At 42.8% G+C, this 26,095-nt stretch overlaps 1 protein-coding gene and 1 long non-coding RNA gene across 11 annotated transcripts in view; one reads left to right on the top strand and one right to left on the bottom strand.

The window, feature by feature from the left end:
* pknox2 (pbx/knotted 1 homeobox 2) overlaps positions 1-26,095 on the top strand; it is a 187,198-nt gene that overhangs the window by 158,503 nt on the left and 2,600 nt on the right. For all 10 annotated transcript variants that reach the window (XM_061803465.1, XM_061803464.1, XM_061803463.1 and 7 more), the window contains 7 exons: positions 8,901-9,072; positions 16,524-16,709; positions 16,839-16,977; positions 20,001-20,098; positions 23,369-23,488; positions 23,600-23,676; positions 24,748-24,926. In XM_061803465.1, the coding sequence (XP_061659449.1) occupies positions 8,901-9,072; positions 16,524-16,709; positions 16,839-16,977; positions 20,001-20,098; positions 23,369-23,488; positions 23,600-23,676; positions 24,748-24,926 (971 nt within the window). The remainder of the gene's footprint in view (positions 1-8,900; positions 9,073-16,523; positions 16,710-16,838; positions 16,978-20,000; positions 20,099-23,368; positions 23,489-23,599; positions 23,677-24,747; positions 24,927-26,095) is intronic.
* The window catches only part of LOC133491826 (uncharacterized), a 72,104-nt gene continuing 68,154 nt past the window's right edge, over positions 22,146-26,095 (bottom strand). Inside the window, exon 4 of the long non-coding RNA XR_009792489.1 lies at positions 22,146-22,712. This is a non-coding gene — a long non-coding RNA (uncharacterized LOC133491826). The remainder of the gene's footprint in view (positions 22,713-26,095) is intronic.

The following is a 26,095-nucleotide window of genomic DNA, read 5'->3' as shown; positions in this document are numbered from 1 at the left end:
GATCGTAGAATATTTTGAAGTTCACGTCAAGGCTGCGCTTTTTGCTACGAAAGACCAAAGAAGGAAAGGATGATGGCTTTATGCTGGATCGATAATTTAAATTCAGCTATTTAATTCATTTGAAAGAGACCTTCAACTATGCATTTTTTTTCAAAGACTTAAAAATGTGTTTGTGTCTAATGAATAAAATGTAATTTTCTGAAACATGGATGACTGCATGCATTTCATAAGCAACACACTATTTTACAAGTGTAAAGATATATATATACCCGTGACCCTGGTGAAGATTAGGGGACACCCTGAACTGGTTGCCAGCCAATCACAGAGCCCATGAAGACAAACAGCCGCACTCACAATCACACCTAGGGGCAATTTAGAGTGTCCAATTAATGTTGCATGTTTTTGGGACCTGGGAGGAAACCGGATACACACACACACACACACACACACACATTCTTTAGAGGGTGTATGGATCCAGAAATTAAATATATATAAGCTAACATAATCATTTCAGATGTCAAGAACTGTTTGTGGCTCCCAGTGTTGTCTTTTCCGTGGAAATCGGACGAAATGGCTCTTTGAGTATTAAAAGTTGCCGACGCCTGATCTTGTGATCATGAGTCTGATGGACAAAGGGAAGAAGCTGTTCACCGGGTGGGAGGTTCTGGACCTTAGGGACCGTAGCCTCCTGCCTGTGGGGAGAGGATTGAACAGGCTATGTTCAGGGTGTGTAGGGTCTGTCGTCATCAAACCTGCTCACCCCTGTTTCCTGGAGATGTACACGTCCTGGATGGATGGGTGTCTGCAGTCTTCTTTGCAGCACAAACCATGCACTGTAGTATGTGCCTGTCCTGGGTAGTGGCATGTAGGAATGCAGGAGGTGAGGATAAATGTGATGATGGCTGTGTTAAACTGGACCAACAGCTAGGTAGGAAGCTTGAGTTTACTCATCTGCCTTGGGAAGAACATCATTTGATGGGCGTTTGTGATGAGGCAGCCAAAGGTTTCCTGACATTTGGGGGCTTAGTGGGGTTGAGCCCTGTGAACATTTCGTGCACATCCTGGTCATGGATTGACAGAGTGGTTGAAATGAAGGGTGGTTGTGCTGCAATTGGAGACGTTAAGGGTCAGAAGACAAAGATGTTAAAACATTTTCTTTTCTTTAATACAAGAACCCCTTTACATCACTCATCTGCCCTTTCGTACTGATCATCGAGCAGTTATAGCGGCTAAATTCATAAATAGAATTCAGAATTTGGCTAATGCATTTTCCATCCAGTGCCTACTAGTCACGAGCTCTATCCAGTTCTGTGATGTAACATGAGCCAAACAGCCTGTTCATTTGGCCTTGTGTGTTGCTGTTCCATGCTGTTGTCCCTTGTGTATTTGTTGTTGTATGACGTGTATTTGTTGTCATATGACTTAGCGATCTCACAATGGTTTATTGTGTGGCATTTGGTTGTACAGATGGTTCAGGCATTGGGAAGAGTTTTTTTGGCTGTGCAAGTGAGCAGTGGATAGGAAAAGTCAATCGACGGAATAAATGTGCTCAGGTATGGGTGCCTAGCAAGCATTCCAAACACTGTGCTGATCACTTCACGCCAGCGTGTTTTCAGAAGAACTTAACAGAAAGCATTGGATAACAGTTGTAGTTAGGCAGGGGCTGAAATCAGCTGCAGTGCCATGTATTTTTTCTATGACCATCGGGACCTCAATCGCCAGCAAAAGAACAAAATCTCTTAGCCATATGACATGCGCGGTATTTTCTCTGTTTTTTTTTTTTTTAATGTACTGTATTTTCATGATTCTAAATAGACGAGGTGCCAAATTAGATGTAGCTTCTTACAATGTGGTGCACCTTACAGTGAAGAAAATAAGTATGTGAACACCCTGCTATATTGCAAGTTCTCCCACTTAGAAATCATGGAAGCATCTGAAATTTTCATCGTAGGTGCATGTCCAGTGTGAGAGAGATAATCTAAAGAGAAAAATCCAGAAATCACAATGTATGATTTTTTTGGAAGATTTGTTTGTGTGATACAGCTGCAAATAAGTATTTTAACACCTGAGAAAACCAATGTTAATATTAGGTACAGTAGCCTTTGTTTGCAATTACAGAGGTCAAACGTTTCCTGTAGCATGTTCACAAGGTTTGCACAGACTCCAGGAGGGATTTTGGCCCACTCCTCCACAGAGATCTTCTCTAGATCAGACAGGTCTCTGGGCTGTCGCTGAGAAACACAGAGTTTAAGCTCCCTCCAAAGATTTTCTATTGGGTTTAGGTCTGGAGACTGGCTAGGCCACGCCAGAACCTTGATATGCTTCTTACGGAGACACTCCTTGGTTTTCATGGCTTTGTGCTCCGGGTCATTGTCCTGTTGAAAGACCCAGCCACGACCCATCATCTAAAGAGAAAAATCCATAAATCACAATGTATGGTTTTTTGAACGATTTATTCGTTTGATACAACTGCAAATAAGTATTTGAACACCTGAGAAAACCAATGTTAATATTTGGTACAGGAGCCTTTGTTTGCAATTACAGAGGTCAAACGTTTCTGTAGTTGTTGACCATGTTTGCACATACTGCAGGAGGGATTTTGTCACACTCCTCCACACAGATCTTCTCTAGATCAGACAAGTTTCTGGGCTATCGCTGAGAAACACGTAGTTTCAGCTCCCTCCAAAGATTTTCTATTTGGTTTCGGTCTGGAGACTGGCTTGGCCACGCCAGAACCTTGATATGCTACTCATGGAGGCACTCCTTGGTTTTCCTGCCTGTGTGCTTCGGGTCATTGTCATGTTGAAAGACCCAGCCACGACCCATTTTCAATGCTCTGACTGAGGGAAAGAGGTCTCACAATACATGGCCGCGGTCATCCTCTCCTTAATACAGTGCAGTCGCCTTGTCCCATGTGCAGAAAAACACCCCCAAAGCATGATGCTACCACCCCCATGGTTACCAGTAGGTTTGGTGTTCTTGGGATGGAACTCATCATTCGTCTTCCTCCAAACATGTTTAGTGGAATTATGGCCAAAAATTTTTTTTTTGTCTCATCTAACCACAAAACCTTCCCCCATGACTAGTCTGTGTCATCCAAATGGTCATTGGCAAACTTAAGACGTGCCTTGACATGTGCTGGTTTAAGCAGGGAATCCTTCTGTGTCATGCATGATTTCAAACCATTACGTCTTAGTGTATTACCAACAGTCACCTTGGAAACGGTGGTCCCACCACTTTTCAGGTCATTGACCAAGACCTGTCGCGTAGTCCTGGGATGATTCCTCACCTTTCTAAGGATCATTGAGACCCCACGAGGTGATATCTTGCACGGGGCTCCACTCGGATTGAGATTGGTCATCATGTTTAGCTTCTTCCATTTTCTAATGATGGCTCCAACAGTGGACCTTTTTTCGTCAAGCTGCTTGGCAATTTCTCCATACCCTTTCCAGCTGCGTGGAGTTGTACAATTTTGTCTCTGGTGTCTTTGGCCATGTCCATGTTACAATTTTGAGTCTTACTGATTGATCATCCTGTCCCATGTGCAGAAAAATACCACGAAGCATGACGCTACCACCCCCATGGTTCAAGATAGGAATGGTGTTCTTGGGATGGAACTCATCATTCGTCCTCCTCCAAACACGGCTAGTGGAATTCTGACCAAAATGTTCCATTTTGGTCTCATGTGACCACAAACCTTTCTCCCATGACTCCTCTGTACCATCCAAATGCTCATTGGCAAAGTTGAGATGGGCCTTGACATGTGGTGGTTTAAGCAGGGGAACCTTCCGTGCCATGGATGATTTCAAACCATGACATCATCATCAGTGTATTACCAACAGTCACCTTGGAAACGGTGGTCCCAGCTCTTTTCAGGTCATTGACCAAGTCCTGTCGTGTAGTCCTGGGCTGATTCCTGATACCTTTCTTAGGATCATTGAGACCCTATGAGGTGATATCTTGCATGGGACTCCACTCCGATTGAGATTTACCCCCATGTTTAGCTTCTTCTATTTTCTAATGATTGCGCCAACAGTGGACCTTTTTTCACCAAGCTGCTTGGCAATTTCCCCGTAGCCCTTTCTAGCCGTGTGGAGTTGTACAATTTTGTCTCTGGTGTCTTTGGACAGCTCTTTGGTCTTGGCCATGTTACAAATTTGAGTCTGACTGATTGTATGGGGTGGACAGGTGTCTTTATGCAGCTAACGACCTTACACATGTGCATCTGAATCAGGATAATACATGGAGTGGAGGTGGACTTTTAAAGGTGGACTAACAGGTCTTTGAGGGTCAGAATTCTACCTGATGGACAGGTGTCCAAATACTTATTTGCAGATGTATCACACATATAAAAAACATACATTATGATTTCTGGATTTTTCTTTTTAGATTATCTCTATCACAGTAGGCATGCACCTATGATGAAAATTTCAGACCCCTCCAAGATTTCTAAATGGGAGAACTTGCAATATTGCAGGGTGTTCAAATACTAATTTTCTTCATTGTAGCAAGGTGATCAAATACTTATTTATCAGTATGTACGGTATATATCTGCGGCATGTGGTCAGGTGTCGCTCGTGTATGGAAGAGATAAAACGCTACACAGAGTGGGCACGGCTCATTATTTGGTGCGCGCTGCCATCCACTAAATACAGTAATATGCTCTGACCTCTTTGTTTTGGTCAGAACCAGCAGCATTCTGAATGAGTTGTAGCTGTTTAATATTTTTTTTTTTCGTGGAGTCCAGTCAGAAGACCATAACAATAGTTAAATAGACACCTACAACTTGGTCAGCACCATATTATGATCTGCCATATCAAAGCTGTGTTGAAATCCAAGAAGACCATAATTGACACCTTTCTTGAGTCTGTCTTTAATCTAAAAAACAAACCTGATTGAAATTTGTCAAAGTCCATTTAAGTTAAAGAAATTGCTGAGTTCAAGAAAAAAACGTTTGCAACAATCTGTGCTATGAGCTTACTAACATGGAAGCCTCCAGTGTTGTATTTTTTAGAAGATGCTTAAGGCCACTTTATACTTCCAGTGGTCACGCGGGCAACAACGCCCGCATTCCATCACTTGACCTATGCGTTGCCCTGTGCAGCACCTCCACAGAGCTTGCCACGTACATATATAAAAAAAAAATTGCTGCTCAGAGAAAGCCCCAGAGATCATCTGTCATGATTGGTGTGTCTGGGTCACATGGTTGTGATGACATAGTCACCGTTCCTCCAGGCTCATTTAGGTCCATTTATTCAAGCAGGCACTGTTCCACGTTCACCACCGTTGTTGTTGCTTTGTTCCTTGTTATGGAAAAGACAGTATAAAAATCCCTACTGGAAATTACCGAAAAGTGCCGAGGAAACTTCTTTGCCAATACCAGCTGTAGCAACACGTCTGACTTTAGACCTGTAGTACATTTTCAAAACTCCCTACATGGGTTGTGCTCAAGTATAAAGGCAAACTATGCGCAGGAGAGCTGCAGTGACATCAGTGCAATCACGGGACCCGTGAGTATAAAGTGGTCTTTAATGGCAGCTACTTTATGAAAATCGCCTGAATGAAATGACCAAGTACTGATTTGCTCCAAATCGACCAGTACACTCTTCACAATACCTTTGGAAAAAGTCAGATAGTATTATGTAAAGACAGCACATTGATGGTTTCAGCTGCTGAAGCATTTTCTCTACATTTTTTGGTCAACTGTATCAAATTCTACAGTATCATTTAATCATTTTGCTGATATTTAACCTGATGCATTGCTGTCAAGTCTTGACTAACTCTTGATTAAAATTACAAATACTTTGGAGTATATGAAATCATTTGGAGTTTAGTTTTTCTCTACTTAAATTCTGCTTTCCTACAGTTTGATTTAGAGGTGTTTACCCTCACTGTGCTCTTCCACAGTGTTCTAGGTCACCTTAAGATTCTTTTAGTTTTAATAGGTGCAACAGGATTCATGACATTTGAAATTTTCCAGGTGAAATTATATAAAAGTTCATCAAGTGTCTCAGCATTCAGTCTTTGTGGCACAGCTTTGGTGTTAGTGATGGTACTCTCATGTCATGACTTTTGTTTGGATAAGATGGAGGCTCGTGCAGCTGCTGCAGATTTGTCTTGTCACATTCAGTGCTGAGTTGTATTATTTATTTTGCAAGTTCTGCTCGTTCAAACTGCTTCTTGTCAAGCAAGTGAGCATCTTTTTGGGATGCAGGAGGAAATCGTTCCCGGAGAAAACATACACTGGCATAGGGAGAACATGCAAACTCCAGACAGGCAAGGCCAGATTTGAACTTATGTTTTCAGAACTGTGACACAGAAATGCTAACCAGTTATCCAGCACTCCACCTATTATACAGTAAACCAACAACAAAAAAAATACTCATTAACACAAGCATGAACAAGCACTCAACTAATTCCTTTACATTATGAACCATAACTCTAGTTCATTTACGTCGTATTTTTAGTATTCTCCCTTGTTCTGCATTTCATAAACTGTTTGTACATTGGTAGTTCATGGCTTGGATTACCTTTATTTAAGTTGGGGAGTACAATAAACAAAGATTGTGGAAAGGTCTGTTCCACAGTCAAAATATACTCCACAAGCATGTGCTGAGCCTCGTGCATGTCCACATCCGCGTGATGACAGACAGCAGGCAGATTGAATGTAGCAAACTCACCAGGGGAGTTGAAAAGCTTGCTGTTTGTGAAAAGATATTCCACAGCAGGAGAGCAGTGTTGAGAAATCACAACACATCCGTGGACTAGTCGTTGATGTAAAAAAAGAAAATGCCACCTTTACTTTTGTTTAGAGCTCCATGTTACAATCTACAAGCAACAGTCGGAATCCGGGATCTGCTCACGAAGCCAAGTCTCTGTGAAGCACAAAAGATGAGGAAGAAGTCCTTGTTTCTCCTCATCAGCAGTGTCAGCTAAGTAATTATTGCTAAGTAAGCATGGGTTGGAGAAAAAAATCCCTAGAACGAGTGTTTGAGTACCACATTTGCAAAGCATGCCATCTCACTTTCTTCTTTCTACTGCTGCTCACTTTTCTGGACAACAATTGCACCAGATCCAAAGCAGGTGCTAAGCAAATGGCAGTAGCTCCGTAGGAGTTGTATTCCTAATGTTATGGGGGTCTTCACAAGTTTAAGAGGCCAAAGACAAATAATTAAATACCACCATGGGACCAGGGCACTCGTATATGGCACCATCTTGGATGTAATTATGTTCTTCGTGTCACGTCCCATCGGAACGAGAGGTAGGACCCAAATGCAGGAACTCGGAAGACGCAAGGTAGTTCAAGAAGAGAAACGTTTATTGTATGCAGAGGTCGGGGATCGAGCAGGCAGTCCGGTGCAGCAGCGGTAGTTGGGGCGTCGGGCGAAGAGAGCAGATGAGTGGGCAGGCAGTAGTCGGTATACGGGGAAACAATCAACGCAGGCAGAAGGATCAAGGAGTCAGGCTTGCAAGGCTGGTCGGAGAACGGACGAAGGTCGGTACACACAGGATCAATCAGGAGTACGAGAGTGCTGGAACGGGACATAAAGCTCAACGAACTGGCGGCGGACCAGTCGTCACCGGGTCCTATATATACGGGGGATGATCAGGCCGCATGAGGCACAGGTGTGTGCCTCCCAATCAGTGCAGCCGCACAGCTCGTGCTGAAGCGGCAGGATCGTGACACTTCGTGGCCACGGCAATCACGTTTCAGGCCACAGTGGACAGAATGTATTGGATGTCCATAGTATGGGGTGAGGGGATAGGCAAATTTGACAGGCCCGAGAGGCCCGGCTAGATTTTTAAACTGTCAAAAAAACGAAATACTGAGTCAGTTATAGTAACAGTCCATGGGATGAACACAACAAACAACAATAGATAATAGGCAGGAACAAAACTTGGATAGGGAAGCATATGTTTGAAATCTCTGAATACCTGTTGGCAATTGTGATCAGCTGGTGATGGCTAGCTATTAACAGCTACCTGTGTTTCTTCTTTATGTAAGATCATTTAGGAAAGGAGAGCTAATTGAGGAGACTACTAATATGTTGCAAACACTGAATGTGCTCTCCTCACGACACGTTACTATGTGAAGCTAGACAGTCAGCGAACTTAGAAAGAAACTACACACACAAGGCGTTCTTTTCTTGCTTTTATGGAGGTCTCTTGTGGTAAATGAATTAATAAATGTAACTGAAAGATACAGAAAAATATACATTACACTGTGCAATGTACGCGTAACTAGCTTATGCTAAACACAACAATAGCTGTATCAACGATCACTCGTTTACATCAAGCTTTCAAATAAAATATAATTCTAACCTCAACCAAATGTCTGTGAACATACGATACTCAGAAAGACGAACGTTTCCCAAGGTTCAAACGTTTAGAACACATTCAGTGTAGTTATGAGTTGTTCTCAGACTTCATGTTCATCATGCTCACATTTACACCGGTGTCATGTCAAACGTACAGAGCACTCACTGCGCATAGAAACTGAATGATCTTCACAGGTCAAGAGGTGTCATTCTTACACTTTTTCTTTTAAAACATTTTAACACATCACATCATGAAATAAACATATTTTTCTTGGGAAATATACAAATCTTTTAACTAAAGACATTACACTGAAATTGAGTCATAAAATGATAAAATGCACTTTTAAAAATGAAAAGGTTACCAACTACAGTCTTTCGCATGGTCGTCAGTTACAGTCTTTGTTTTTGAATGAAGACCATATAAATTAAAATAGAATATGTATTTGTATATAAAAGCCACACCTGATTTCTAAGCTTAAATGTATCTATTATTTCAGTTTCTGATCCCAGCGTGACAGGACCATTTAATAAATGGTCAGTTTAACCATTGGGTGTTGCCACTCTCACTGTTTTTCTCCGTAGGCATCCGCTGTTTCCCCTGCTGGCATTGTTGTTTGAGAAATGTGAGCAGGCTACACAGGGATCTGAGTGCATCACATCCGCCAGCTTTGATGTCGACATTGAAAATTTTGTCCACCAGCAGGAGCGGGATCATAAACCTTTCTTCAGTGAAGATCCAGAGCTGGACAACTTGGTGAGTTAAGTGGTGTCACAAACAGTAATTGATTATTAAACAATTAATAATAGAAGATTGACGTTAGATTGTTTGGAAAAGTGATAAATCTGGCCTGCACAGAGAATGACCACCCTGGTTTAATATAGTGGCGAGGACTTTTCTGTCTGCAGTTTGCATGCTCTCCTTTTGCTTCCATCCACCCCCATGCACAACCTATGTGTCCAATCTATTTTTAGAATTGGAACCGTTTAATACATGATGTCAGCATATGACATGAGCCAGCAGTGTCCCGAGGTAGTCCTGTTTAGTATGACACCTGACTTCTGCTGCAGCTGCTATCTTCAATAAAGACCACCAAAAAAGTTCTTTGTTTTTCCACAATAGTGAGTGCACCCTTCCCTTTAAAATTTTTATTTTTTTATTTTTTCGAAGATCAGCCATGAAAAAAACTTCACTTCATTATAATATTAGGTATTCTGTGTACAGCTTGTATATTGAAAATAAGTGCTCCCTTAAAGGTCAAGTGTCATCCCAACAAACATTCTAAAATAGATACTGAAATAAAAAATACATATAACATTATTCACTTCAATATCTACATGAAAAAATCATTTTAAGCGGAGAGCACGTCATCCATGCACAAAGTTGCGGAAGTCTCATTCAACATCCAAGTATTCGCCATATTGGCTGCATATACTGTCCGTGACGTCACCCCGGACATTCGGCATTGAAAGCACGCTGTGGCCCCTACCGTGGGACACGGAAGCTCTTTTCGAAGAAGAGAACGTCCCACAATCGAGTCAAGTGTCCGGGGCAATATTATCCTATCGTTTCGAGCCACATTTAGATTATATGAAGATCACTTCTAACTAACAACAGACTCCCCGACAGTATGATAGTATGGAGCGTACTGAGCCGCGAGCGATCACGACGCCACGCCCCGGGTGCGACGAGCCGAACCACGGCTCCGAGCCGGGCTGCTTTAGTACGCCGTTGTCGTCGCTCGCAGCTGAGTGCGCCATAAACAATTGTTCATCGCTGCCGCCATCGGCGGTGTTGTTAATCGCGGACGACGGCGGCGGCCATGAACAACCCTGCCGTCAATGGCGCACTCAGCCTTGTGCGATGACAACACCGTAAAGCGGCCAGGCTCGGCACCGTGATAAACCACCTCGGTGCTGAAGATGAGCCACCCCAGCCGTGACTGGTGGATGTGGCGCCGAAGCTGTGACAAGGCGGACGCGGCGCTGAAGCCGGAGAAGGCTGCCGCATTGTGCCTCACGGACGTGGCGAGCCCGACGTACACATTGAGCTCCCCTGTCATATGTACGTAGATCTTTTGTTACATGATGAGAGACGTGGTCCGCCCCAAACTATTATTTCTTTTTTAGTAGCTGTATACACACCTACCTGTCATTTGGAACCACGAAACTCTCGTCCTTTGCACCCATGCAATCCTTTTTTCACGACAGACCGGGTCTCTTGCAAACTTATGAAGGGTAAATCCATCCTCCCAAGTGTTCAAGCAATGTCCAGCAATGCAACGAGCCGGCATTTTGGCTAACACGAAGGAAGAACGAGCTACCTTCCCGGAGGTAAAATTAATAGAAACAAATGAGTCCACTTGAAGGCAGTTCTGCCATGTATGTCTTTTCCTGCTTCTTCTCGAAAACAAATCCCTCGAGAAGATTTTCACTGCGGGATTTACAAAGAGCTGTATATGTCGAAATCATGTTTTGTGGTGAAAAACATGACGGGTCCATGTCGGCTGCTGTTTTTTCATTAATAACATACTAAAAATCATGCATTTCATGACAGTGGCACTTTAAGTGAAAATGTCTAAGTTCTTCCCAAATTGTTAATATGTTGTACAGCTACATGGGAACACATTCTGAAGGTGAACCAATACACTGGAAAGGAGAAAAAGGAATATTAGGGGAAGTAAGGCATAATTTATATACATGACAAGAGGTCGAGGGGGAAGAGTGAGGCTACAGGGAGAGGAGATAGCGAGGATGGAGGACTTCAACTAGTTGGATTCACCAGTCAGGAACAATGGTAAGTATGGTAAGAAAGCCCAAGCAGGTTGGAACTGGTGGAGAAAGGAGTCAGGTGTCGTGTGTGATATTCAGTAAAGAAAATACGTATTTAAACACCCTGCTATATTGCAGGTTCTCCCACTTAGAAATCATGGAGGGGTCTGAAATGTTCGTGGTAACTGCATGTCCACTGTGAGAGAGATGATCTAAAAAGAAAAATCCAGAAATCACAAAGTATGATTTTTTTAACGATTAATTTGTGTCATACAGGTGCAAATAAGTATTTGAACACCTGAGAAAACAAATGTTAATATTTGGTACAGTAGCCTTTGTTTGCAATTACAGGCGTCAAACATTTCTTGTAGTTGTTCACCAGGTTTGCACACACTGCAGGAGGGATTTTGTCACACTCCTCCACACAGATCTTCTCTAGATCAGACAAGTTTCTGGGCTGTCGCTGAGAAAGACGTAGTTTCAGCTTCCTCCAAAGATTTTCTATTGGGTTTAGGTCTGGAGACTGGCTAGGCCACACCAGAACCTTGATATGCTTCTTACGGAGCCACTCCTTGGTTTTCCTGGCTGTGTGCTTCGGGTCATTGTCATATTGAAAGACCCAGCCACGACCCATCTTCAATGCTCTGATTGAGGGAAAGAGGTTGTTCCCCAAAATCTCACAATACATCGCCGTGGTTATCCTCTCCTTAATACAGTGCAGTACTCATGTCTCACGTGCACAAAAACACCCCCAAAGCATGATGCTCCCACCTCCATGCTTCACAGTAGGGATCATCATTCATCTTCCTCCAAACACGGTTAGTGTAAATATGACCAACAAGTTCAATTTTCTCCCATGACTCCTCTGTATCATCCACACCGCCATTGGTAAACTTAAGATGGGCCTTGACGTGTGCTGGTTTAAGCAGGGGAACCTTCCGTGCCATGCATAATTTCAAACCATGACTTCTTAGTGTATTACCAAACATCAACTTGGAAACCGTGGTCCCAGCTCTATTCAGGTCATCGAGCAAGTCCTGTCCTGTAGTCCTGGGCCGATTCCTCACCTTTCTAAGGATCATTGAGACCCCACGAGGTGATATCTTGCATGTGGCTCCACTCTGTATGAGATTGACCCCCATGTTTAGCTTCTTCTATTTTCTAATGATTGCGCCAACAGTGGACCTTTTTTCACCAAGCTGCTTGGCAATTTCTCCGTAGCCCTTTCTAGCTGTGTGGAGTTGTACAATTTTGTCTCTGGTGTCTATGGACAGCTCTTTGGTCATGGCCATGTTACAAGTTTGAGTATTACTGATTGTATGGGGTGGACAGGTGTTTTTATGCAGCTCACGACCTCACACAGGTGCATCTGAATCAGGATAATACATAGAGTGGAGATGGACTTTTTTAGGCAGACTAAGAGGTCTTTGAGGGTCAGAATTCTAGCTGATGGACAGGTGTTTAAATACTTATTTGCAGCTGCATCACACAAATAAATTGTTTAAAAAAATGTATATTGAGATTTCTGGATTTTTCTTTTTAGATTATCTCTCTCACAGTGGACATGCACCAACGATGAAAATTTCAGACCCCGCCATGATTTCTATGTGAAAGAACTTGGAATATAACAGGGTGTTCAAATATTTATTTTCGTCACTGTAGCTTTCAGCATTAATGGTGCCTTGACAGATATGTAAGTTATCCATGCCATTGGCACTCAACAGCGCCATAATATCACAGATGCTGGGTTTTGAACTTTGCATCCATAACAGTCAGATAGTTATTTTCCCCTTTGGCCTGGAGGACACGATGTCCAATTCAGAAAACTTGAAATGTGGACTCGTTGGACCACAGAACATTTTTCCACTTTTCATCAATTCATCTAAGATGACGTCGGACCCAGAGAAGCCCGGGAGTACACATATGGACTCCCTTAAGCTTGAACATGCTGTTCATTATGGACAATCCGTGATGAGCACAGAAGTCCAATAACAGAACACAGCTCGGGTTCTGATCGTCGGGGGCTCTCCCAGTCACACCCTCCGGGTCTTACTGTCATTAGCCACATGAGCATTGAAGTCCCCCAGCAGAACAATGGAGTCCCCAGCAAGAGCGCTCTCAAACACTCCCTCTTCTTCTTCTTTTCCTTTCAGCTTGTCCCGTTAGGGGTCGCCACAGCGTCTCATCTTAGATGAACGTATATTTGTTTGGCACAGTTTTATGCCGGATGCCCTTCCTGATGCAAACCCACTGCTTTTAGCCGGGGAGAGAAACTTTCAGCACCTGGTATTCCCAGGGAATCTCCCATCCAAGTAGTAAACAGGACCAAACCCGCTTAGGTTCCGAAATCTGACGAGATCGTGCGTCCTCAGGGTAGCATGGCTGTAAGCCTCTCAAACACTCCCTCTTAGAACTCCACAAAGGGAGGGTACTCTGAACTCCTGTGTGGTGCATACACACAAAAAACAGTCAGGACCTGTTCTCCCACCCGAAGCCAGAGGGGGGCTACCCTCTCATCCACCTTGGTGAACCCCAATGTTCAGAGACCGGAGCGGGAGACAATAAGTCTGCTTGGCGCCTTTCACTGTGAGCAACTCCAGGGTGGAACAGAGTTTATTCCCTCTCAGGAGGACTGGTACCAGAGCCCAAGCCATGTGTGGACGCGAGTCCGACTACAGCTATTTGGATTTTTTGGACCACACATACAGGCTCTGGGTCTTTCCCTGCCACAGAGTTGACACTTCATGCCCTAAGAGCCAGCTTCTGTAGCCGGGGATTGGATCGCTTTCAGCCACCGCCCAGCTCGCACTGCACCCTATGGCACCTCCCACAGGTGGTGTGCCCCTGGGTAGGTGGACTCACGTTATCCTTTTGGGCTGTGCCCAGCTAGGCCCCATGAGTACGGGCCCCATCACCAGCAGCTTCGAACCCCACCTCCCGGTCTTGGCTCCAGAGGGTGGTCTGGTGACCCACGTCCAGGAAAGGGAAACCTTGATCCCTTTATTTTTTTCATCACCATAGTCTCATAGCTATGCTTTGTCTGGTCCCTCACCTAGGATCTCTTTGTCATGGGTGACCCTACTAGGGCGTGAACCCCCAAACAACCTAGCTCCTAGGATCTTTGGGGGACACAAACCCCCCACCATGATAAAGTTACTGCTTCCCGGAAGGGTCGTGATAGTAAAAAATGTAGCATATTTGCTTCCATCGAAGTAATGTTGAGTGAGTTGTTGCCCATACTCCAGACATGAAGCTAACGTTCATCTCTGGGGCTTGGGATCATATTTTGTCGCATTAGCTGTAGCTCCAAAGTCGCTCATGTGGCATGATACTGGCTGCTGTTTTCACGTTCATCATAACAACATCAATGGAGGAGTGACGAAATCTTTCAGTTGGACAGTGAAACTGGACTTTGGAACCACTTATCGCCATATTATTTTGGTGGCCAAGATTTCAGTGACTCACGAATAGAAACCTTTTCTTTCAGCGAATTATTTTGTTATATTTCTCAGTCTAGGCGGCACGGTGGAGCAGCTGTAAAGCATTGGCCTCACAGTTCTGAGGACCATGGTTCAAATCCCGGCCCCGCATGTGTGGAATTTGCATGTTGTCCCCGTGCCTGCGCCGGTTTTCTCCAGGCACTCCGGTGTCCTCACACATCCTAAAAACATACATTCATTGGGGAATCTAATTTGCCCCTTGGTGTGATTGTGAGTGTGAATCTCTGTCTGTCTCCGTGGGCCCTACGCTTAGCTGGCAGCCAGTTAACGGTGTATCTTTCCTCCTGCCTGATGACAGCTGGAATTGACTCCAGCACTCCCGCGATCCTTCTGAGGATGAGCAGCTCAAAAATTAGGTAGATTGATTTCCCAGTCTAGACTGAAACCGCCTGACGTATAGGAATGCAGGCTTTGTATTGTAGAAAATTGATGGAGTACACTCCTATGAAAATGCAGCTTTTGTCAATTTATCAGTTAACAAAATTTTCACTATTGGATGATGATTATATATTTATGGTTGAATTGATTTGAATAAGTTCTTTGAATTGTTTTTTTTTATCTACCTTGAAACAAAGGAGGATATTTTGTTCATGTTAGGACAGCAGGCCGGTGAGGGCTGAACAGTCAATTAACACTGCATCTGTGTTTTATGGGGCAGAGTCTGCAGTCATCCCTCCTAAGGGCCACTTATTTTTCCTCCCAGTGGTAATGTCGTAACAGGCCTGACTAGTTGCTATGGAAGAAAACGTTACTGGTCCCATTATTAAGATCACTACGTTTTGCTGTTTTGTCTTCCCCTTGGCCAAGCACTTCTCTCTCCATCATGTGTACCTTAATTTGGAAATTCGAAGATGTAATTGATGCTTTGACACTTGGTGATGAGAAGAAATTAAAATTCCTTGAGAATGAAAATATGGGACATGAAAAAGTGCACTTGCCTTCCACTCATCTTATTTCCCAATGAGATGCTTCTTGGGTTTACTAAAAAAAATGTGTGAACGCTTCATTTGTTTTTGTATATCTGTGCCCTGCAATTGACAGGAAACCTGTCCAGGGACACACCTCAAATGAAGACAAGGGATTTAACCAATGGATTGATGGATGACACAGATGATGGTGTCGTGGTGCATTTGACTGACTTCGGTGCAGGCAGTGTGGGGTCATTTCCCACTCAGTGACGGTGTGAATGTGAGTGCGAGTGGTTGTATGTGTTTATACTGTATGTGCCCTGTGGCTGACTGACTTTGACTGAAATTAACTGGGCTAGGTTTCCAGCACCCCATGACCCTGAACAGGATAAGCGGTATTGAGAATGAATGGATGGGTAGATGGAGACTCGGTGCAGTTTTTCCACATTTTGTTGCAAAAAGATGTTCAACCTGAAATGTTTTGTAATCATTTCTTAGTGTTGATTGGACAAAGACTGAATGATCAATGAATGAAGATTAACGATTTACACAATATAATTTTGACACTTTTAAGTGCATTACCAAAATGACATGGTCTTTTAGGTAAACACTGGCTTTTGTCTTGGTTGATCAAAATTGCATTTCTGTGTTGTGCTCTTTTGAATACCAAACAAATTACTTTTATTGGTGATATTCATCACGTTATCATACTATTTTGGAGCTTCCTCTCATGGAGCTGCTATTTTTTTTTCTTGGTTCTTGCCACAAAGATACCAAATTAGAACCCATAAAAACTGTAGTGTCCCCTACATTTGTTAAGTAATTTGTTTTGTTTAATAAATGTTTTGTAAAATAAATCGAAAGTAGCAGTGACAAAAACTCTCAGTCTCATAGTTGCGCTTTTTAAAATACTGATTGATAACATACGGTAATATATAAAACTCTGATGTATACAAGGCAGGATTGTGACAAGTGGATGGTTACAAAGTGGTAGTTTGATTGTGATCATTTGCCTTTGTTAACTTTAGATGGTTAAAGCAATCCAAGTGTTGCGGATCCACTTATTGGAGCTAGAGAAGGTCAATGAACTCTGTAAGGATTTCTGCAACCGATACATCACCTGCCTCAAAACCAAAATGCACAGTGACAACCTTCTCCGTAACGACCTGGGGGGACCCTATTCTCCTATGCACACTAATCTCAGCATGCAGCAGGTCAGTTTTTCGAGTTTCTATATATTTTTTGTCTAGATTCAGCATATTTCTTATAACTGTGAATGTGACCACTGCGAGATTTTGTTATTTTTATGTCCTCATACTTGTGTTTTTCTGTATGAGCCGCAGGAATTAAATCAGACGTCTTCTCCTACGTCCGTGACCGCTGTGTCCAACTCTGTCAACCCGCCAGCGGTCATGGCCCCCACTGGGGGTTTGCAACAGGGCAATGTTTCTATGACTACCATAAACACTCAAGTGGTATCAGGTAAGAATTTACACAAATACAGTACAAATTCATTTTGCACTGATGACACACAGTTGCATATCTCCATAGTTTAGTCTTGCACATCTGATAATCTATACAATGTATAAAACTTTGTCAGTGTGATTGCACTTATTAAAGGATTTTTTTCCCTGCCATATCACTATCATCGTATTAATTTGGATTTTGTTCATTATAAGGCTTTATCATACAATGTTACTTTTACACAGGATTATTACGTTTCCAAGTGATCGGCCAAGTGTATTAGTGGTATTTTGTATGTAGTGTATTTTCAGGTTTTAGACCGTAAACATAGATCAGCAAAATGTCAATATCATTTGGATTATAAATAAATAGTTGCTATAAATTATTAGCTTATGCTGCGGGTTCAACCACATGTTCACACATTGGTAGGTTTCTCTACATGAGGCTGAGTAAGAGTGGTAATTATCCTTCACAGGGTTCATGGCTAAGAGACCCTTATAATGTCAAGCTTGTACAGTGAAATGTTAATCCTGCCCTCTGGAACTCTCTTTTAACCTCAAATAAATCAATATGTCAGCCTTTGATCGGTAAACATTGAAGAGCTAAAAGAGACTGTGGTAAGTGTCTTATACGAGGCTAATTAGTCCAGTAGCAAAAGCACTCTTTTTTTTTTTTTCACAACCTAAATTCAAGTTACCAGTATTCCTCTTAGTTCTCATAATTGTATTTACTTTTAGGTAGGTAATTCTCCATATAATTTCATCAATAACGTAACAGACACTTGTCAAAAAATTGAAATGTATTTTAGCAATTTTTTTTCACCCACCTTGGTTACTCTCACTAAACAGCTACCTTTAAGTCCTCTTTTTAAAACGTTGATGATTCAGAGTAAATGCAATCTTTATAGACAGAGCAAATGGTTGTAGCCCGTTCAAGTACGCTTCTTTTTGAAATTGTACCCTGTCTCTAACTCCCGTGTGTCTAAACCCAAGTCCTCTTCCTCCGACCTTTTCTGGTGGCCCAGGTCGTTTGGCCATTTATTCATAAATTCAAATAGAGCTCACCTTTTTACCTCCAGTTTCACCCCACCCAAGACACGCCAAGCAAAATCAGCCTCCGAGTCAACTCGTTCCATACCATTCGTGTTTCCCAGTTCACCATCCCGAGTCCCTGTGCACTCTACTCCTCCTAACAAACCTCGATGGCAGCAAATTGAGGAGACAACTGCAGACCCCGTGTTTGCTCCCCTGCAGCTACGTCAGGCGCCTGTCCCTGCTCCTCTCTTAATGGAGCCTAACCCGCAGCCCCTCTTGGTCACGACTCGGCGGTGTCCTGACCTGCAGCCGCCTCTTGCTCATGACTCGCCGGTGCCTGACCTGGAGTTGCCTCGTTGCTCAGGCCTCGTCGGTCCCTGACCCGCAGGCACCTCTCTCTCATACCTCAGGGGTGACTGACCAGCAGCCACCTCCTGCTCATGCCTCGGTGGTGCCTGACCAGCAGCCGCCTCCCGTTCATGCCCTGGCGGGGGCTGATCTGCAGCCTCCTCTCGCTCATGTCTAAGCGGTGCCTGACCCGCAGTCACCTTTCGCACAAGTCTCGGCAGTGCCTGACCACAGCCACCTCTTACTTATATCCCAATGGTGTTTGACCCACAGCCATCGCCTCTCACCCTTGCCTCAGCATTGCCCGGGCAGCAGCCATCACCTCTGGCTCATGTCTCGGCATTGCCTGAGCACCAGCCGCCACATCTTGGCCACGCCAAGCTAAATCCACCCCTGAGTCAACTCATTCAAAACCACCCATGTTTACCAGTTCACCTTCTCAAGTCCCTGTGCACTCTGCCCCTCTTCTATCCACTCCTACCAAGCTTTGATGGCAGCAGGCTGAGGAGGCAGGAGCTCCTCACTTCCACCTCATTGGGTCTAATCATGCCATGTACTGTATTTATCCTTGTGTGTTGAACTGTTACGAGTGGCCATTTGGTTTTATGAAACTGCATTAGTCTGTGTGAGTATATGAGCTTCTTGTTGTGTATTTGCCTCATTGTCAAGGCCAGCATATCTGTGCCCACACATGCAAGTCTAGTTAAGTCTTGTTTTTCCCTAGTAGTTATTCCACCTCCTTTTCCAATTTTTGGACCTTGCCCTTTTCCACATGTGTATGACCTCTGCCTGGAATAAAACTACCCTTGACATCATGTCGCTGTTTCGGAGTCCTGCATTTTGGTCCTACCCCCTTGTCCCATGTTCATGACACTTCAGTTGCAATAGTGGAAAAGAAAGCTAAAATTGGATATACATCCACAAATGTAATTCACATCTTTAGAAAACTTGTTGTAAAACATCAAACTTCATTTCAGACACCTGTCATTGGCATAGCCTGGCCACTGCCATGAGGGGCGTTTTTGGCCCACTGCTCTGATCGGCCCCACTTCTGACAGCTGTCACACAGCTGTTGTCCATTTGACTGTCATTAGACCAGGCAATTAAGTTTGAGTTTTGTCACTGACATCTGCCAGTTCATTCGGTTGCATTTACTGCATGTTGAATTCTCCACTACTCAGCATAAGTCAAGCATAGAGCTATCCTTGTAACAGTGAGTCTGTGCCCTTTTAGTTTGTCCACATCTTGTCAGGGTTCTTAGTTTGTTCCGTAGTTATTGGACCAAGTTTCATGTTTATGGATACTGCCTTTAGTCTGGCGTTTTTGTGCCTATGCCTTGTCAGACTGCTACATCTGGTATTAACGTATTTCTGGAATAAAGCCACTCTGATCATGATGTCGTTGCCTGGAAGTCCTGCATTTGGGTCTGCCCCAAATGATGGGTGGATAAAACTAACAATAGTTGAAAATACTTTATCAGTAAAATCAATTGATTTTCAAAAGAAAATCCAACCTGCCATGTTTTTACCGTTATTGATCAAATGATATTAAAATGACCCATTTACTGCTATGTGCTAATAATCCACCGTCAGTGTGGGAAACGGGTATGTCAGTCTGCTATAACAACTGGATTCTCATGACACTTATTTATCATCGCAGGTGGGACCCTGTATCAGCCGGTTGCCATGGTGACTTCACAAGGACAAGTGTTAACGCAGGCACTGCCACCGGGAACCATTCAGATCCAGAACTCACAGGTAAAAGCACTACAACTGTTGGTTCTTTGGTGAACATGTTTGTTTATACACACTTTCTAAATCCCCTGCTGACATAAAAGATAAACTCACAATTCGTATAAATGACAATGCAATGCGATGCTATGGTGATCAGCAGAAACATAACAATGGTGGAAGTATTTGTAGTATTGCTATGACAAATACGATTAAAAGTATTCGTCTATTAAAATAATTACAGCAGGTCTTTGTGTTGACTGCACATTTGGAAGCAACAATACATTCTGCAATGTCTATAAATAACTGTCTGTCTATAAATAACAAGTTAGTCGTGTATATCAAGAGAGATAATAAATTTATTGGATATTTTAGACTTTTTTAACAAATAAAAACCTGAAAAGTTGGGCGTGCAATATTATTCGGCCCCCTTCCATTAATACTTTTTAGTGACATCTTTTGCTGCAATTACAGCTGTAAGTCACTTGGGGTATGTCTGTATCATTTTTTCACATCGAGAGCCTGACATAATTGCCCATTCTTCCTTGCAAAACAGCTCGAGCGAAAGTGTTTATGAACAGCAGTCTTCAGCTCTGCCCAAAGATTCTCGATCGGATTCAAGTCTGGACATTGCCTTGGCCATTCTAACACCTGGATATGTTTATTTGTGAACCATTCCATTGTAGATTTTGCTTTATGTTTTGGATCATTGTCCGGTTGGAAGATAAATCTCCGTCCCAGTCTCAGGTCTTTTCCAGACTCCAACGGATTTTCTTACAGAACAGTCCTGTATTTGTCTCCATTCATCTTCCCATCAATTTTAACCATCTTCCCAGTCCCTACTGAAGATAAGCAGGCCCAAACCATGAGCCTGCCACCACCATTCTTGACAGTGGTGTGTTCACAGTGATGAGCTGTATTGGTTTTATGCCAAACATATCGTTTTGCATTGTGGTCAAAATCTTCGATTTTGGTTTCATCTGACCAGAGCCCCTTCTTCCACATGTTTGGTGTGCCTCCCAGGTGGCTTGTGGCAAAATTTAAATAAGACTTTTTATGGATATCTTTGAAAAATGACTTTCTTCTTGCCACTCTTCCATAAAGGCCAGATTTGTGCAGTCTATGTCTGATTGTTGTCCCATGGACAGACTCTCCCACCTCAGCTGTAGATCTCTGCAGTTCATGCTGAGTAATCATGGGCCTCTTGGCTGCATCCCTGATCAGTCTTCTCCTTTTTCGAGGTGAAAGTTTAGATGGACAGTCGGGTCTTGGTAGATTTGCAGTGGTCAGATACTCCTTCCATTTTAATATGATTGCTTGTACAGTGCTCCTTGAGATGTTTAAAGCTTGGGAAATCTTTTTGTATCCAAATCCATCTTTAAACTTCTCCACAACAGTATCTTGGACCTGCCTTTTGTGTTCCTTGGTCTTCATGATGCTCTCCGCACTTTAAACAGAACCCTGAGACTATCACAGAGCAGGTGCATTCAAACGGAGACTTGATTACACACAGGTGGATTCCATTTATCATGATCAGTCAACATTGGATCATTCAGAGATCCTCACTGAACTTCTGGAGTGAGTTTGCGGCACTGAAAGTAAAGGGGCCGAATCATATTGCACGCCCCACTTTTTAGTTTTTTGTTTAAAAAGTATAAAATATCCCAGAAATTTTGTTCCACTTCACTATTGTGTCCCTCTTGTTATTGATTCTTGACAAAAATAAAATGTAGGGTTTAAAAGTTATATATATATATAGAAGGGTTGCGTCAGGAAGGGCATCCGGCGTAAAAATTGTGCCAAACATATATGTGCGTTCATCTGAGATGACACGCTGTGGTGACCCCAAAAGGGACAAGCCGAAAGAAGAAGAAGAAGATATATATATATCGTCGACATCACAGCCGATTGTCTCCACACCCATTTTGTAATACAAACAATGCACACTGGTTGATTTAAAGTTTAACAAGTACAAGAAATGAATTGTTACAGTGCCACTGTTTTTTGTCTTCCTACAATAAAGGGAGTCATAGTGCAACCATGCTGTGGAATTCTTTTATTTTGAAGGCCAAACTTTAGAAGCTCGTTGGCTTCAGTTGTTAATAAATCCTTGCATCATGGAATATGCCTTGCTATTCTTTGAACCCCTTCAAACACAATAAGACAGTATGGACTCGAATATTGTTTATGTAGTATCACGCAGTATAAATACACAGCTTAAATTCACGTAATAATTTTACTCATTTTATCAAAGTTAATGCATGAAAACGAGTACAACTCTGAATAAGTTCATGTCCCTCTATTTTACTTAAACTTGGACTCAGTGTTGTTTTTTCTGCACAGTACAGTCAATGTGATATGACCGAGCTTTTATATGTGTTGTATTTGTGAGTAGCTGGGAGAGAGGGATAAATGAAAAACAATGTCAACTTTCTCAGTACAAAAGGGTAATTATAACTTCACTCACATGAATCTTGAGGCAAACTAGAATTTGTGTCACATGCTTTGTGGATATAGTACTAATTTAGAGTGTCCAAAGCCTTCCTTCCCAAGTTTTCACATTGATTCAGTCCATAGGAGGCCTAGTAATGACTAAATGGTGCAGTCTCCTTCAACTCATGGTACCCATGGTGGTTTGGCTCTGCGAAGAGACAGAAAGGTAGTTAGGACTAGGAATGACTACAATTCCATCTCTTCTACATTCACCAGTGGTTTGACAAATGCATGTCAGTACGGAATTTGTGGAATTACAATAAAGCAGAAAAATACAGAGTAACTTGCGCAGAAAAATGAGCCTTGATTAATTCACTTGCATATCATGTGGTACGTTTTGAGAACATTGCTTGGTTGCAAAGTTCACTCAATAATTTTCTGTACATCCCAATTGATGTAGGTGAAAATAGCCACTAGTAGAATGCGTTTGAGTGTGTAGATCAGTGTTACGTGATGTTAGGTGTTCGTCAATCATTAATCAACTGGGTGGGTTGTATAAAGGAACAACTGCCATTTCCCCACAGTGAAGGATTATGATATTTATATATTAGTCATAATAATAAATGACGCTTATCTAGCACTTAACAGGAGACCCGAAGACACTTTACAGGTTGAAGGAAGAAAGAAGCATCATGACTCAAATTCAGTTACCATGGTTACACTTAAAGAGCTGATTCTACCGTTGTCACAGAAGAAACGATGACTGGTTATCTCCCTTTGTTTCCGTGGTAACATCAACTAAGCCCCAGCATCCACTCTCCTAATACCTTTCTTTTGTTCATTTTCTCTGCCCGTTCTCTACAGTTAAATGTTGATCTGTCAGCCCTGTTGGACAGTGAAGACAAGAAGTCGAGAAATAAAAGGGGCGTCCTTCCCAAACACGCCACCAACATCATGCGCTCATGGCTCTTTCAGCATCTCATGGTAAGGCATAAACATCAGCCAAACGTCATGTACAGTATTGTGTTTGAGGGTGAGAACACAAAGTGAAATACAGAGACTGACAGAAAACACTGTGTTCTGTTCTCCTGTTAGCACCCGTACCCAACAGAAGATGAGAAAAGGCAGATTGCAGCACAAACAAGCTTGACGCTTTTGCAAGTGAATAACTGGTAAGACTGCTTTCGGTTTGTGCAGTTGTGAACATATGAGTTACTCAATGCTGCCATCCCCTGGTTATTTGAACTACTGCATACAGTCCAATCACAATCTAATATAATTAAGGCAGCATGGGGTTAGTTTTTAGTGCATATGCCTTGGTCAAGTGTCGAGGCCTTCCTGTTGTGGGGTTTGCATTTTATTCCCCCTCATTTGAAAAACATGTTAGTCAAATTGAAGACTGAACATTTTCGATGTGTGAAGGTGTGTTGAATTGTTGTTTGGACAACAACATGAAAATCCTTTTGAAATCCAATTCATTTGAACAGTCCCACGTTCAATCCCGGACCCGCCTGTGTGGAGTTTGCATGTTCTCCACCTGCCTGTGTGGATTTTCCCCGGGCACTCCAGTTTCCTCCCATATCCTAAAAACATGCAAAAATTGGAGACTCTTAATTGTCCTTAGGTGTGATTGTGAGTGGCTGTTTGTCTCTATGTGACCTGCGATTTGCTGACAACCAATTCACGGTGTAACCTGCCTCCGACCCGATGACAGCTGGCATAGGCTCCAGCACTCCTGTGACTCTCGTGAGGATAAGCAGCTTAGAAAATCGATGGATGGATGGTTTAATATGCCTTTCCATGAAAACTAACACACTCCTTAGTCACTCAAGCTGTCTTTAAACTAAAGTGCCACGATGAGGCAACCATTTTGCACTCACTAACTCTGGACCGGAGGGTGTGTTCCAACTATAGGGGGATCACACTCCTCAGCCTCCCTGGTAAGGTCTAAATAGTAACATACTAGTGTCTTTACTGTTACTGATCAAATTATACGAAAATTACCCATATGGTGATCGGTCCAGGGAGTACATGACATTTCACCCAGAATTCAGCTGGTTTGAGGATAAGCGGTACACGAAAGGGATTGAATTGAATCTAGTCACCAATAGTGTTTTGGTGGTTGTTTCTCTCGCTTTGTGCCCTCTGATTGATTATTGATCGATCCAGGGGTAGATGTGCCAGCTCCCCCTACTATTGTGCATGTTGGTTGTATGGACCTCATTTCCTCATCTGTCTTTCAGGTTCATCAACGCTCGCCGGCGTATCCTCCAGCCTATGTTGGATGCCAGTAACCCTGACCCAGCTCCTAAAGCAAAGAAGATGAAGTCCCAGCATCGTCCCACACAGCGTTTCTGGCCTGACTCTATCGTAGCTGGGGTTTTACAGACGCACAGATCTCAAACGGGGAACAATTCAGATGGTATTACGTCATTCATTCCATCAAGTCAACATAGAGTAACACAACTTCATCAACTTTTTAGACTAGTTTTCTTGCACATGCCTTTACAGATCTGCCCATAATTTTCAGTAGGATACGGGTCGGTACTTTGCGACCCGTCCTCCAAAACATTGACTTTGTTCTCCTTAAGCCACTTTGGAAGCGATTTGCTTCAGGTCATAGTCCATTTGGAAGACTCATTGGCACTCAAGGTTTAACTTCCTTTCTGATTTCTTGACATTTTGCTTCAGTATTTCATCAGTCATGTTGTCTTCAATTTTGTGAAGTTGCACCAGTCCCTCCTGAAAACCAAATCATGATGCTGCCACCCCTATACAGTATTTCACTCTCGGGATAGTGTTCTTTTCCCTCTGAATGTAACAGTGCCCATTTTGAGCAAACACCTAAATTTTAGTGTTTTCAGACCACTGGACATGTTTAAAAAAAATGCAATTCTTACAGTTCTAAGGACCGGGGTTCAAATTTCGGCCCCGCCTGTGTGGAGTTTGCATGTTCTCCCCGTGCTTGCATGGGTTTTCTCCGGCCACTCTGGTTTCCTCCCACATCCCAAAAACATGCATTAATTGGAGACTGTGAGTGTGACTGTTCTCTGTCTCTATGTACCCTGTGATTTGCTAGTAACCCAGTTCAGGTTGTACCCTGCCTCCTGCCCAATGACAGCTGGGATTGGCTCTAGCACTCCCGCGACCTTCGTGAGGATAAGTGGCTCAAAAAATGGATGGATGGATATTCTATTGGTTGACTGGGCATTAATTTTTAATTAATTCCAGCTGGAAGCATTTGATACAAAATGGAAAGTTGTACCAGTCTGAAGACTGCAGAGGCCCAGTCAATCTAAAATAAATTTAGTCGAAACTAGTTTGCAGCTCTGTGATCACATCAGCTGCTCTATTTCTTATATCTTTGTTTTATGAAACAGTTTCCTGCGACCCTGGTAAGTATAGGATGGAAAATGAATGAATGGATGAAATCTGTGTGTAAAAAGACATTCTCCTCCCATGTAAAATAAGAAGACACTGGGGTTTAAATGGGCTTTAATCCAAAGTACGGCCATGGTATGACATTACTGTTCTGAAATTTAACCCTGTATGTTACAATATTAACCACTAGGTGCCACTATTGACTATAGG

This window comes from Syngnathoides biaculeatus, chromosome 18 (genome assembly GCF_019802595.1).
Source record: "Syngnathoides biaculeatus isolate LvHL_M chromosome 18, ASM1980259v1, whole genome shotgun sequence".
NCBI lineage: Eukaryota > Metazoa > Chordata > Actinopteri > Syngnathiformes > Syngnathidae > Syngnathoides > Syngnathoides biaculeatus.
The sequence above is the reverse complement of the archived record's forward strand: the minus strand, read 5'-3'. Positions and strand labels throughout refer to the sequence as shown.